The 15,006-nt window shown below is 49.2% G+C and overlaps 1 protein-coding gene across 1 annotated transcript in view; it reads right to left on the reverse strand.

Annotated features, from left to right (window-relative positions):
* The window catches only part of LOC102753148 (chromosome unknown open reading frame, human C1orf228), a 39,730-nt gene that overhangs the window by 1,845 nt on the left and 22,879 nt on the right, over positions 1–15,006 (reverse strand). Inside the window, exons 7-8 of the mRNA XM_006769280.2 lie at positions 13,149–13,233; positions 45–170 (exon numbers count right to left, since the gene is read on the reverse strand). Of these exons, the coding sequence (XP_006769343.1) occupies positions 45–170; positions 13,149–13,233 (211 nt within the window). The remainder of the gene's footprint in view (positions 1–44; positions 171–13,148; positions 13,234–15,006) is intronic.

Genomic DNA, 15,006 nt, shown 5'->3' on the forward strand with positions numbered 1-15,006 from the left:
GGTACCCCGTCCCCACCCTCCACCTCCGTCCCAGCGATCCCTACCGCTGCTCCGGGCCTTGGGCTGCAGTTCGCTGGCCTCCGGGATGGGTGGGGTCAACAGGTCCACGAGGCCGATGAGCAGCGCCTCGCACACGTCGTAGTTGACTAGGTCCTTGATCAGCTCGATGGCTGGGGAGGGCAGAGGCGATGCAGAAGCCTGCCTCCCACACTCTCCGTCCCCAGCCAGAAAGCAGAGAGCTCCTTGAACCACATTGCTTTGCTTTATTTACCTCATCCTCTTCATTGACCTTTCCTGACCTTTAATTGGCCAGCACTGCACCAGGTGTGGGGAGAGCTGGGCAGAGGACACCTCGGTCCTGCCTTCTTGGGGCTCTTGGTTACAGAGGAGGAGGGGGAGCTCTCCCCCTGCACCCCCACCAGCCACTAGCCGGGGTGGGGGCTGGGGGGCAGGGTTGGGTGATGAGCCCATCCATCCTGGAGGCTTGGAGGAACTCAGGAGGATTCATGCAGGAGGGAAGGGCTGGGTTTTCAAAGGGAGACAAGGGGTGAGGAGGAGACAGCAGGTGGGTGGGGATGTGTGGCAGAAAGTGAAAAAGGGGTGCAGGTGCCGGGAGCCGGTCCATCCTTGCTGCTTGACACAGTCGCTGCAGGGAAGAAACATCTGCACAGCATATGTTTCAAGGGACCTGGCATATATGGCATCCTGTTCTTAATATGTTTGCTCCCCTTCTTGGGACTATGTGTGTTTTTTTAAAATATATTTTATTGATTTTTTCCTTGAAGTTAGGGAGGGAATAAAACCCCTTACCTAAATGCCAGGCGGGTAGTTAATCACTTTAACTACGAACAATCACCCTTAAGCTACATAATCTTTACTCCCTGGAATGGAAATAAGAAACGCCCTAACCTTTGGAATAGAAATTGACAGGATTAAAATCAACTGGTATAAATACAGATGTAACAAGACAGATGGCGCCCAAACAGGGACACTTAGGTAAGCCCCACTCTCGGGACGGATAGGACTCCACTGTAGGAAGAGGGTGGATAGTCTTCGCTGACTCAGTCCACACCTTTGGGGACCCCTGGATCTGCTGGGGTTGGACCCCAGCATGCAGGCAAGGTGGACAGCAGTTTGGAGAAACGTTCCTTTCTGATGGACCATTATTGAGACCTTCTTTGCCTTGGTTGTGTGCTGAGGGCAGTGAGAGTCGCTTTGCAATAACACTATGCCTGTTAACCCCATTTTACATGGAGGAATGAGGCTCAGAGAGGTACAGCACTTTGCCTGAGGTACCACAGCTAGGAGGCAGTGGGAGCAACAGGAAGGAGAGATTTGGTTAGGCGGGAGGAGGCAATTAGAATGTATTGAAGGAGTTTTCTGTAGATATTTTCCAGTTATTCATTCCTCCCCACGTTCACTCAGCTTGTAGAATGCCTATTGTCACAGTACGGTAAGGAGCCTGTGAAAGGGGTCAGCAGGCCGTGGGAGTGCCTGGGGAGATGTAGAGAGAGGAACCAGAGAGGCAGAGCTGGAACGGGCAGGTTGAGATGGTACATGTTAACCGTGGTAAGTGTTACTCTAAACACATGTGCTGGCTGCACGGGACAGGACTTAGAGATGCGCTGTCCCAGCACAGGAGCCAGGTGGGGCCTCTCTCTCTCCATTTACTCCTGGGAGAGCACATTTAGGATAATTTGTTATCTCCCTGATTAGCTCTTTTGCATACCAGATTGCCATGTAGACACAGAACTGCTATATTAACAGTGTTATCTGTTTGAATCATAGAAATTGACCTTTTAGTTCCCTGTCAGGAGATTTTACCCAGTAAGAACATGTTTGGGATCATTCTTTGCCATGTGAGCAAAGCCGCCAGTTGCTCTAATTTTTTTTTTTAAATCCTCACCCGAGGATAGTTTTTATTGATTTTTTAGAAAAAGAGGAAGGGAGAGAAAGAAACATCAATGTGAGAGAGAAATATTGATCAGTTGCCTCCCATATCCGCCCTGACTGGGGATTGATCCACAACCTAGGTATGTGTCTTAACCAGGAAGTGGACCCACAACCTTTTGGCGTACAGGAGGATGTTCCAACCAACCGAGCCGCCGGCCAGCGCTAATTTGGTTTGGTTCTAATTTGGAATCACGGAGCCAGCAACACTGTGGAGAGAAAGGGGCCAGCATACCAGCCCCCCTGTCACCCCCACACTCTCCCACCTGCACAGTAATGCGCCTGGGACGCCTCTGGCTGCTCGGGAGCCCCTGCCTGGACTGGCTGGTGTCTGACCCCCCCCTGCCCGCCCCGTCCTTCTCCCCTGTTCTTATTGTTTGGTTGTGACACCTTTTCTTCCTTCCTCCGGAATGAGTGCAGCTTGGGTTTTAGGTCTGAGTGTTTGGCTCCTCACACCCGCACACTGGGCCTTGTCAGCTGCAGGTCGACTCTCAGGAGTGGTTGGGCTCGTGCCAGGCACAGGCTGGTAGCACCTTCGTGCGAGGACGCGGCAGGAAAAGCGCCAGCCTGTGCCTCAGAGAGCTCTCCCCGCAGCTGGACATGGCTCCTGGACATTCAGGGGAGGAGTGAACGGGTGGGGATATTTTATGAAGTTTCCCTGACCACAAACGGCATTCTCTGCCCACGTAGGACCCAGTACTCCAGGAGACAAATGTCTGGTTCTGCCTATTCACTTTACGCTAAATGCTTGATCCTTCGTTGATTATGTATCTGCAACACTTGGAGCCCCTCAGAAAAACGAAGATTTATTCACTGAGTCATCTCTGACTGAGTTAAAATTCATAGCTGTCACTGTTTACACCCAAAGCAAAAGTGCTTGTCCTGCCCAAATATCTCCACAAGCGCCACAGCCAGTTACAACTCTCTGCCCTGCGTTAGTGACTACGCACAGCAGGCTCATGCAGAAAGCCAAGGACAACAGGAGACTGCAACGCCTGTGGTACTGATGACACCCCCGCCCCACACTGAAGCAGTCGCTGGTTGGTAACTGGTCAGGAAAATGCCTCACACAGGTTTACTCATGGGTGCTTTCATTTATCTAACACATACGTAGTGAGCGTCTTCTCCGTGTCGGACCCATGTGCTAGGGCAACGAGGAGGACGAAGGCCCAATCCCTGCCTTCAGGGATGACACAGCTAATGGGACACCAGTAAGGAAACTGGCATTTACGATGTGTTGTAAGGGCTCTGAGAACACGAAGGAAGCCAGGTTGGTGTCAGAGCATGTGGAGGGGTTGGGGGTTAGAGAAGCAGATGGCTTCCTTGGAGAAGGCAACACGTGAGCTGACAAAGCCACAGGGAGAAGGAGGGGACTGGAGTGAAGAATGTGGCGAGTGCCATGCTGCCAAGTGCATGCCACCCTTGTGGCCAGGCAAGCAGGGAGGCCTGGCTGGGACCCAGGGTGTTGGTGAGAGCTAAGCTTGTGGAGGTAGGCCAGCCCCAGCTTCTGAGGGTTTTGCACATGCCAACCACCCTGTAGAGCAGGTGTTTTCTCATCTTTCATTTCAGAGAAAACCAAGACTCAACAAGATTGAGTAGCTTGCCCAAGATCAAACAGTTAATAGGTAGTAGAATGACTCTACAGATTCCAAAGCTCATATTCTTTTTTTAAAAATTTTTTTTTAAAAATTGATTTCAGATAGGAAGGGAGAGGGAGAGATAGAAACATCAATGATGAGAGAGAATCATTGATCAGCCACCTCCTGCACGCCCCCTACTGGGGATCGAGCCCGAAACCAGGCATGTGCCCTTGACTAGAATCGAACCCAGGATCCTTCAGTCTGCAGGCTGATGCTCTACCCACTGAGCCAAACTGGCCGGGGCCAAAGCTCATGTTCGTTACCACTAAACTCTGGTGGAGAACCAGGAAATAGACTGTGTGTGGGCACCATACTGGAGAGATGGAGTTTGGTTTAGAGGTGAGAAATACAGAGACCTGAATTACAGAAGGAGACAGAATGGAGAAGAGGGGACATATTTGAATGATATTCAGGAGTTAGAGTTGACTGGCTTTTTGGAAGTTGGCCGAAGATGGGATGAAGAAAGAAACGACAATTGCCCACATCTGGGTGTTTTTCCCTGAGGCTGGGACCTTGGAAAATGAAAGATTTGGAGCTAGAACACCAGGAGTCCCATTCTGAACATGGTTAGTGACATCCAAAGGGAGAGGTGCGGGGGGCAAATGGAAATATGGGTCTGGAGCTCAGGGGAGAGGTCACTCTGCTCATCACCCATAAAAGGGGAACAATAGTGCCCACCTCATTTGAGGACTAAATGAGGTAGGAGCTAGAGCAGTACTTAGCATTTAGTAAGCCCTTTATAAAGGTATCCATGATTGTTTCTGTCATTATAGGTGGTAATTAAAACCATGGCAGTGGACTAGGTACCACAGGAAGAAAAGAAAGAGAAGAGGAGCTGGGTTTGGATCCTGCGAGGAAAAGAAAGGGGGCGGTGGGGGAACGGAACGCACAAAGGACTGAGCAGCAGCTTCCAGAAAGGCGGGAGGAAGCCAGCAGAGCTGGGTCTGGGAAGGAAGAGAAGGGTATTCAGGAAAGTGGCTGGATCAGGAGAGCCGTGGAGAGATTATGCCCAGTGAGGCCGAGAAACGCTTGGCAGGGCCCATACGCATTCATTTGACAAATGTCAACTGAGTAGGTGTCAGCTACACCACCAGTGCTGATGGAAGCAGCAGTAAACAGCCCAGGTGGAAGGAGTGGGCCTCTGACACTCAGAGGAAACTTTAGTGCAAGAGGAAAGATTCTGCTAATGCAGAGGCACTGCCACGGCCTGGCAGACTGGGAGAAAGCGTGGTGAGGCAACCGCCTGTCCGATAGATGAAGAAACCCAGGGAATCACAGTAAAAGCGGCGACCGAGCTGCGGAAGGAGCCTTAGAAACGGGACTGCACCTGGGAACCGTGGCTGTGTCATGCAGCCATTGCAAGTCACTGGGCACACATGAGGTTTGTTTCTCAATTCTTTGCTAGCCTGGGAAAACCAGGGTCCAGTTCTTTCTCTTCGCTTCCCGACAAGACTGCCACCTGCTGGCCACAGGCGAGAAGTGCGCTCCAGTTTGAGTCCACACACAGGTCCTTTTCCAGCAGGGTGTGTGGCAAGTTGCGATGTTGCAAGGAAGAAACCTGTGTCAGGCATTTTCCTGACCAATTACATTCTGTTTCTTGTTTCTGTACGTTTTGCCACCCCTTTCACCACATACTGTTCAACACCCAATGCTAAAACATTAAAATTATAGTTTATGCACTATTTTGTTTTAAAAAGACAGGCAACAAAGTAATTAATGTTATGTGCTCTGGTGGTATATGAATTGCTATGTGTGTTTTCCATTGATAGCTGCTCTTCTGGGCAAGTCTCACACTGAGTTCCACCAGCCTACTCGCTGGCACTTTTGGAACTGCTCCCAACACCAAAACCAAACATTGCTATACCAGGGGGACAAGGGGAGACAGTACCAGGCCCGGGCAGACACAGAGGCTTGGAAGGCCAGGTAACTGGGATAGAAACAAAATTTTCCATGAAGGCTTTCTATTAAAAAAACAAATGACAACTCTGGAAGACTGTATAATCCTATATAATAAAGAGGGAATATGCAAATTGACCCTCACACAGTCACACAATGGTGGTGCCCACAGCCAATAAGGAGGGAATATGCTAAGTGACTGCCCTGCCCTCAAAGATGGCGGCACCTACAGCCACAAGGTGGTGGTGCCTAGTCCCCTCAGCCCCTCAGCTGCCCAGGACCGCCCGAGGCCCAGGTAACCAGGGCCGACTGAGGTTTGCGTTGCTGGCAGTGGCAGCAGCAGAGGTGTGAGGGGGCGTCGCCTTCCCCTGATCACCGGGTTGCCTCCCACCCCTGAGGGCTCCTGGACTATGAGAGGGGGCAGGCTGGGCTGAGGGACTCCCCTCTCCAGTGCAGGAATTTTCATGCACCAGGCCTCTAGTGAAACTTATAAATGCTAAATAAAGTGTAGTTGAGGCCCTGGATGGGTAGCTTAGTTGATTAGAGTATCAACCCGATAAGCCAAGGTTGTAGGATGTTTCTCTCTCTCTCTCTTTCCTCTGTCTCAAATCAGTAAAGTGTTGGAGTTGAAGTGTTCATGTAATTTTGGGGATGCAGTAGCATTGGTGGTAGAATTCTCATGTAATTTTAGGGAAATAATATATCCTTAGAAAATATAAAGCAGATTTTTTTCAGCAGTTTTTATCAGATGGTATGTTCGTTTTAAATTATACTTCTGCCTGGCCAGCATGACTCAGTGGTTGAGCATCGACCTATGACCAGGAGGTCATGGTTCGATTGCTGGTTCAGGGTACATGCCTGGGTTTGTGGGCTCGATCCCCAGTGTGGGGCATGCAGGAGCTATCTCTCTAATCATTGATGTTTCTATCTCTCTCTCCCTCTCCCTTCCTCTATGAAATCAATAAAAATATTTTTTAAAAGACTGGCTAGTGTGGTTCAGTGATTGAGCTTTGACCCATGAACCAGGAAGTCATGGTTCAATTCCCAGTCAGAGCATATGTTAGGGTTTCGGACTTGATCCTTAGTAGGGGGAGTGCAGGAGGCAGCCCATCCATGATTCTCTGTCATCATTGATGTTTCTATTTCTTCCTCTCCCTTCCTCTCTCTGAAATCAATTAAAACATATTAAAATATTTTTTTAAAAAGAAAAATAAATATGCTTTACAAAGTTTTTTAGCATGTTTTCTTTCAAGAGCTGGAGCTCAATTCTCTTCCCCTTGAGCTGGACTTAGTGACTGGTGTCTAGTGACCGAAGGAAAACAGTAGTGACAGGTGCAACTTCTGAGATTAGATTATAAACAGCCCTGGGGCTTCCTCTGCTCCTTCTTGGACCACTTGCTCTGGGAGAAGCTAGCTGCCATGTTGTGAGGACACTCAAGTAGCCCCGTAGAGAGGTCCACGTGGTGAAGAACCGAGGCTTCCGGGCAACAGCCAGCACTAACTGGGCAGGCGTATGAGCGAGCCACACTGGATGTCTCCGGGTGATGGCAGCCCCAGCTGAGCACTTGACTGCAACCTCGAGACACCCTGAGCCAGAACCACTCGGTTAAGCTGCTCCCAGGTTCCTGACCCACAAAACGTATGTGAGATAATAAATGTTTATTTTTTTGGCCACTAAGTTTTGGAGTGATTTGTTATATAGCAATAGACAGCAAATATAGATGACTGATTTAACAGCTTTTGTACATTTCTGCAAAGTCTGAATATAATGGCTTTCATTTTGTCTTCATAGCAGGTTTGGTTTTTTTTTTTTTTCCCCGCTCCCCTTCATAGCAGGTTTTTGAGGAATCTTCATTTGCCTCTGCCCAAGCCCTGTGCAGCTGCAGGGCCAGGGAGTGGGGGCAGGGAGGGGAACCTGGTAACTGAACTTGCTGGAGGTCACCATACTACTTGAGAAGAGGGGCTGGGGAGGGTGGGGTGAGAAAGGGAGACAGAGGGCTACAGAAGGGGGCTAATAAAGGACAGAAAGGGGGTACTGAGGGGCAGAGAGAGTTTGAAATCCCTGAGAAATCGGAAGTGTTGGCTTAGGCCCTACCAACACAACCAATAGGAACTACTATAAACTTTAGAAATGTTTAAAGGAAATACGATTTTTTCAGTAAATTGGTAGTTTGGTGAATTGGACATTCAGCAAATTGCTCATTTGGCCAATTGATTTTTGGTAAACATACATTTGGCAAATTAATTTATAATGGTCTGCTTCTGATGAAATCAAATAATTTTTATGTTCCTAAGATAACAATTTATTTGTAAAAGATACTAATATATTTACATACATATGTATATTATTTCAACTCCCCAACAGAATTCATTAATTTGTCCTTCCAAAGAACTTTATGACTTTGGAGTGTCTCTTCTCTAGGGAGGGAGGCGGTGAGTGGTACTTCTGTGGCTTTAGACAACCTGTCATGATTAAGTCCCTGTGTGACATGAATTCCTGGAAGAGCGAGCCTCCCTGGGGGGAAACTGCCATTTTTCACTTCACAGCAATTATAAATGGAGATGAATTCCAGGCAGGCCCACTTTGGAGAAGTCCTTCCTGAAATTTTGGCTCGCTTAGGTTAAGTGGGCTCATCATTGAAAGAAATTCTAAAATCTTTAAAGTATCTGAAAACAAAAAACTCCTCTGGAATCAGTGGATGAAGACGTCAGTACTTTCTCCCTGGTTATTTCTCCTTCAGAGTGAAGGTCAGACAAGAATGGACAGACAGAATCTCTTGCCGTGGGGATGAGAAAGCCACTGCCTGGTGCACAGGTTTCCTTGTCCACTCTTTTTTTTTAATTAAAAATTTTTTTGTTTTGTTATTCCTCACCTGAGGATATTTTTCTATTGATTTAAAAAAAATATTTGCGTTGATTTCAGAGGGGAAGGGAGAAGAGAGAGATAGAAACATCAATGATGAGAGAGACTCACCCATTGATTTTTAGAGAGAGTAGAAGGAAGGGGGAGAGAGGGAGAGAGAGAGAGAGACATCGGCGTGAGAAACAGTGATTGGTTGCCTCCCGCATGTGCCCTGACTGGGGCTGGGGATCAAACCTGCAACCCAGGGACGTGCCCTTGACCAGGAATCGAACCTGCAACCCTTCAGTGCATAGGACGAGACTCTAACCACTGAGAATACTGGCCAGGGTTCCTCCAAGCTTTTTTAAGAATCTGAAAGGGCAGGGTGTTTCAGAACCTGTAACACAGAGCTCCCTAACCACCCTCCTCCAGGGGCACTGGGACAGGTGTGAGGGAAAGGTAATTTTAGGAAACCCAGCTGAAGTACGCTGACCCAACAATCTGGTAGAGAAGAAGGAGAAACTAGCAAAAATGGCAAAACCAGCAGGCGGGAGGAGATCTGGACGTGGTATTACAGAAGCCAAGAGAAGAGAGTGAGTTGCTATTGACCAATGGGTCAGAAGTAAGAGATCGAGCAGGAAGAAAACCGGAAAATGAGTAGCTGGGAACTTGGGGTCAAGGAGGGGTATGCATCCTCAAACACTGATTGAATTTTACCTTTTTCTGGAGGACATGTCTTTGAAATCTCTTTTAATCCACAGATTACCAAGGAGACTTGTTAAAACGGGAGATACAGAGCACATCTGCATGTCAGTGGAGATGGAGCTCCAGAAGGAACGGAGGGGGGACTGCGGAGAGAAGTCTGAGAGACCAAGCAGAAGAAGAGGTGATGGAACAGGGACACTGCCATGTCATGGGAAAGAGCAGAGAATGCGGGTCAGGCAGGCTGGCAGGTTTGGAGGCGGGAAGGTGGGGTTCTCAACAGAGAAGGAGGTGGGGCCGTGGTCTGGCTCCTCCACCGCTGACACACGGCTCTGGAAGGAGTCACCAGCCCCTCAGCCCTTCTGGTCCTGTTTTCACAGGTTCTGCCTCAGAGTCCAGCTCTCCCTGTGGCCTTCCCAGGGGAAGGATATCACCCCCACTTCCGCGCACACACAGCGTGGGAGGTAGAGGGCACATCCTCCCTTCTCTCCTCCCAAACCATTCCTTTTTCTCCTCAGGACAAAGAAAACTCAGAACTCCAGTACTTGGCATAGTACTTGGCACAGCACACTTGTTCAATCAATGTTTGTTTTTAGAAAACAAGCTAGCAGCTAAAGACAGTCTGGAGGCTGGTTCCGGGGCTCTGTGAGCTCAGCCGGGGAAACGCCCCGAAACGCGAGACTAGCCAGGCCATCGCTGGCAGCTCACTGTGGAAGTGTGTGCGATTCATGCTCGACGCTGACCACTGACCTCTCAACAGATCATCCTGCCTGACTTTGATGAAATAGTGTCTTTGAGGGCAAACAAACACACACACACACTAACTAACCCTGCCCTTTACGGTCAGTCCATTCAGCTATGCCAGCCGAGCGGGCTTCTCTGTCCTGACTGTTGCCATCACCCTCGGGTAAAGGGAAGCTTCGTCTGGGTCTTGCAATTTGGCATCTTCACACTCAAGAGAGAGTCATGTCTGGCCCTCTCCGCTCACCACTGTTAGAACCACAGCTCAGACCAGTCCGAGCTCCCCTGTCCTGCCTTTGGAGGGGTGTGAGGGGCGGGATACAGTATTCTCTCCTCAACCTCCACGGCTTCGACCGTGTGAAACTGCTCCCTCTAGTGGACAATCATTCCATCTGCATGCTCTATATTCCGAGTGACAGGAAGACTATTTTGAAGGGCCTGGAGAAAAAGAATAATTCATTTATTCAGCAGACATTTCTTGGGCACGTGCTATGAGTTGGGCATTTCTGAAATTATTTTGAGGTACAGAGTTTCACTGTGCCCACATGCGCACACATCAAATAAAAAAGGCAGTGATAAAGCTTCACGCTCTGCCTGCCACAGCGGTCCTTGTCATGAAATAAATGCAGAGGGACTCTAACCTGGGCCCGATATGGGAAGAAGCCAAGCCAGTTCCAACTCAGGAGGGCTTCATCAGCATAAATTAAGCTAAGCCACTTTTCATAAATTAATTCAACAAACTTCTACTGAGTACCCATTATGTCCTAGGCTCCCCGCTGGAAAAGGAGATGAGTCAGGCTCAGCCCCTGCCTGAGGTTTCTCACGGGTCTGGGAGCGAAAGGCACATAGGCAAGTGGTCACTAAAGGTGTGCATGCGCAGCACTCCCACCCCCTGCCCTCATTCCTTCAACAATAGTGGACGGAAGCCCTAGCCGGTTTGGCTCGGTGGATAGAGCGTCAGCCTGCAGACTGAAGGGTCCCAGGTTAGATTCCAGTCAAGGGCATGTACCTTGGTTGCGGGCACATCCCCAGTAGGGGGTGTGCAGGAGGCAGCTGATCGATGTTTCTCATCAATGTTTCTAACTCTCTATCGCTCTCCCTTCCTCTCTGTAAAAAATCAATAAAATATATTTTAAAAAAAGTGGACGGAAGACCTAACGTATGCTGGGGACTACGGGGAGGACATGAGGACAAAAAGGATGACAGTTACACTGAAATTGTGCAGGCTATGTAAAGGGCAGTTACCATTCTGGAGATAACTGCACTGATGGAGGGAGGTTCTAGAGGGCGGAGGGCTAAGGGTGGTACTAAGGAAGGAGGGCTGCATTTGGGCAGGGGCTGAAGGCAGGTCGGGGAAGACCTCAGAGCGGAAATGCTTAAGCTGCGAAGTGATGGCTGAGTGGGAGTGGTCACACTGCCATGGGGAAGTGGGTTGGGGAAGGGAGGTCTCGCTGTCACCCACTTTGGTCTCCTCAGGGTTGTTTGATTAAGCTTCTTAACATTAAGCTGCCAGGTCACTCCCTGTCCGATGCCAGCGACCACCTTCCGACCTTTACTTAGGTGCCTCTACCACTCCACCCCCTCAACTGGCAACTGCTCCCCAGCTAGGGGAATGCTCCAGCTGGAAATCAATTTCAACACAGCATTATTTCTCAACACACAAGGCCCACGTACCCACACATCCCTGCAGGGGTCAAACAAGTATAAAACTGACAGTGCCGCTGAAGGAAAAACACACTTGACATGCTTTCCACATTGGCTCCAAAAAATGATTGATATTGAACGTAAGCCTTCAGACCTTTGCTGATCTTTCTGAGACTCTCACTTGCACGCCTGAACCTGAGAACCTGCCTGCTACTCTGCCCTCCCCAGATGCCTAGGACCTGGGGCTCAGCCTGTCATTCTGGACACAGGAGTCCCGATATGCACGATGCCCAGAACTTTCCTCGCTGTCCTGGCCTCCTCGGCCCTGCCCATGCCCCCTTGCTTATGCCACCTCATTCTCCACACCCAGGCAGTTCTGTCTTGTTCGTTCTCTCTCTTTCTGGGTTCCGGTATTCAGCTAGATCAGTACGTTCCCATTTTGTTGTATGGACAATCCAAAGGCTTCCCAACTGGCCTCCAGCCTCAAGTCTCCCTGTGGCTCTGGCCACCTGGCAGACCACACCCAGGCCTTCTTCCTGACACAGTGCTTTCCCTTGCCGTTCACCTGCTCATGGTCCACTTTTCAATGGCTCCATGCTGCCTACTGGAGAGAGTGCCCACTCCTCCATCTGGCACTCAGGTGCTCTGTAATCTGGTCCCAGCCTACCTTCCTAGGTCTTCCTAGACCAAGACCTCTACCACACCTCCACCAAATGGTCTACCTGTCACCCCCACATACGCCTGCTTTTCCCAATGTCTAGGCCTTCATGTGTACCATTCCCTTTTCCGGAATGCCCTCCTCTGCTTCTGTCTATAATGGGGCCTTGACTTACGAGTGTCTCGACTAACGAGTTTTTTGAGATACCAGCTGTCTCTCGGCCGATTTTCTGCATTGAGTTGACAGAGTAATTTGAGTTAAGGAGCTCCTTAAAGAGCTCGGTCTTGGAACGAATTAAACGCGTAAGTCAAGGCCCCACTGTACTTTCCTAAATCCTTTCCGTGCTCGAAGACTCACCTCAAACACCACTTGCTCTTGTACCCTCCTTTTGAAAACAGAATCTCCCTTCTCTGAATCACTATAGGAACAGGGAAGGGAGTAACATCCTGCAGACACCTGCCATGTGCTACAGCTAAAAGCACATGCTTTGGAGTCAGACAGGTCTGGTTTGAATCTGGTTAGCTGGCTAACCTCGGAGAACATAATCTCTCCGTGCTTCAGTGCTTTAGCCTGAAAAACGTAAAATACCTGCCCCCACCATTCATCCATCTGAATATTCAGACACCTAGTACGTGCTTGGCCCTGCATTCTGTGGTTATTTTGAGAGTTAGGTTAAATGACGCATGGAAGGTGGCTGGCACACAGGGGCACTCGGGAAATGAAGACTCACTAAGACGACCATTATCTAGCGTCGTTTCCTAGAAGAAGGACAGTGTGCAGGGTGATCTCTGTTTAGAGGGGAAGCGCCACTTAAGACTGGGAACCAGAGCCAGCTCTGGACCCCGGCAAATTCTACACAACTGTGAAAGCACCATGTGGCCGATTCGAAGTACAGAAGGTGACTGTCATTTTCTGAATAACTTGCCCATCCATCCTGAATCAACATCCGTCGGCCGAGGCTCTCCAGAACACTCGACAAGGCTCTTGTGAATAGGAGAGAACTTTTAAGAGCGAATGTGCCCAGCTCTCACTGCCACCTTCTGTGACGTGGGGCTGACCTGGCCGCCTCCCCTACCTTCATACTGGACTTCCAGGTGCATCGAGCGCAGCACGTTCAGCACGCAGTCCACGATGCTGGGGTGTGTGACTCCGATGATCGACTGGCAGGACAAAAAGGACAAGGCGGTTACTCTTTACATCTTGTCCATCTGGGAGGAATGAAAAGCAGCCTTCCAAATAGCTAGGCAGCCTGGCTGAGTGGGGAGAGTGAGGGCAGTGGGCAGTCACTGGGCCTTGGCCCTTGAGAGGAGGGCAGGGCTGGGCAGCCAAGAATTGACTGAGAATCTGCTGAGGTTGCCACTGAACCCTCCAGCTCAAGAGGCGTTCAGTCGAGGCTGGCTGGCCACCTGCTAGGGATGCAGGAGCAAGCTGGCTACCTGGGCTGGGGGGAAGGCGGGCACAGGCCAGGGAGAGTGAGAAGATCCTAAATCTTCTTTCCCCGAGGAACCTCACCTAATTAGACAACCCCGCTTTTCTACGTCCTCAACCTTTACTGGTTCCTGCCCTTTAGCACTGAACATCCTCAAGCTCACCCAGGTTGAGACGCCTGTCCTTCCCCTCTGTCTTCTCTTGCCATTGCTCTTTTCCCTTTACTCCCGAGCTTCCCAAGGAAAGTCTCCTCTTCATCCTCAGACGGGCTACTGCAATTTAATTTTTCCTGCCATAGGACAGTGCTCTAACTCACCAACACTTTTCCTGCTGGGACCCTTTTTTTGCTTCTCCCCGTACTTAATCTCTCTGTTGTATTCAACCCATTGGATATATCTTCCTTAGTGAATGAAGCTCTTTCTCCTTGATTATCACAGTCCTTTTTTTCTTGTTTTCCTTTCATGGCTTTCATCATTTTTTTGTTTTTTAATTTGAGAGAAAGAGAGAGACGTTGATTTGTTGTTCCACTCGTTTTTTCTTGTTTTCCTTTCATCATTCTTTTTTTTTTTTTTTAAATTTGAGAGAATGAGAGAGACGTCGATTTGTTGTTCCACTTATTTATGTATTCACTGGTTGATTCTTGTATGTGGCCTAACTGGGGATGGAACTAACAACCTTGGCATATCATGAGGATGCTTTAAACAACTGAGCTACCCAGCCAGGGTTGTTCTTTTTTCAAAGAGGCAAACAAGATGTCGAAAGAATAAGGACTCTGCCGTTCAAGAGAGTTGGATGTAAATGCCCACTTATGGTTTGGCTCAGTGGATAGAATGTCAGCATGTAGACTGAGGGGTCCCGGGTTTGATTACGATCAAGGGCACTTGCCCAGGTTGCGGGCTTGATCCCCAGGTGGGGGACATGCAGGAGGCAGCTGATCAATGATTCTCTCTCATCATTGATGTTTCCATCTCTCTCTCCCTCTCCCTTCCTCTCTGAAATCAATAAAAATATATTAAAAAAAGAAATATTGTGGAGTGTTGTCCCATTCACTCCGGGGTCGCTAGTTTGATTACGATCAAGGGCACTTGCCCAGGTTGCGGGCTTGATCCCCAGGTGGGGGACATGCAGGAGGCAGCTGATCAATGATTCTCTCTCATCATTGATGTTTCCATCTCTCTCTCCCTCTCCCTTCCTCTCTGAAATCAATAAAAATATATTAAAAAAAGAAATATTCTTTAAAAAATAAATACCTATCACTTAGTGTGTGGCCTTGAATAAGTAAGAAGCACCCTCCTAAGCTCAGTTCCATCATCTTTAAAATGGGGATAATAGCCCGGCCAGTGTGGCTCAGTGGTTGAGCACTGACCCATGAACCAAGAGGTCACTGGTTTGATTCCTGGTCAGGACACATGCCCAGGTTGCAGGCTTGATCTCCAGTAGGGGGCGTGCAGGAGGCAGCTGACCAATGTTTCTCCATCAGTGTTTCTATCTCTCTATCTCTTTCC

This window comes from Myotis davidii, unplaced genomic scaffold (assembly GCF_000327345.1).
Source record: "Myotis davidii unplaced genomic scaffold, ASM32734v1 scaffold924, whole genome shotgun sequence".
Lineage (NCBI taxonomy): Eukaryota > Metazoa > Chordata > Mammalia > Chiroptera > Vespertilionidae > Myotis > Myotis davidii.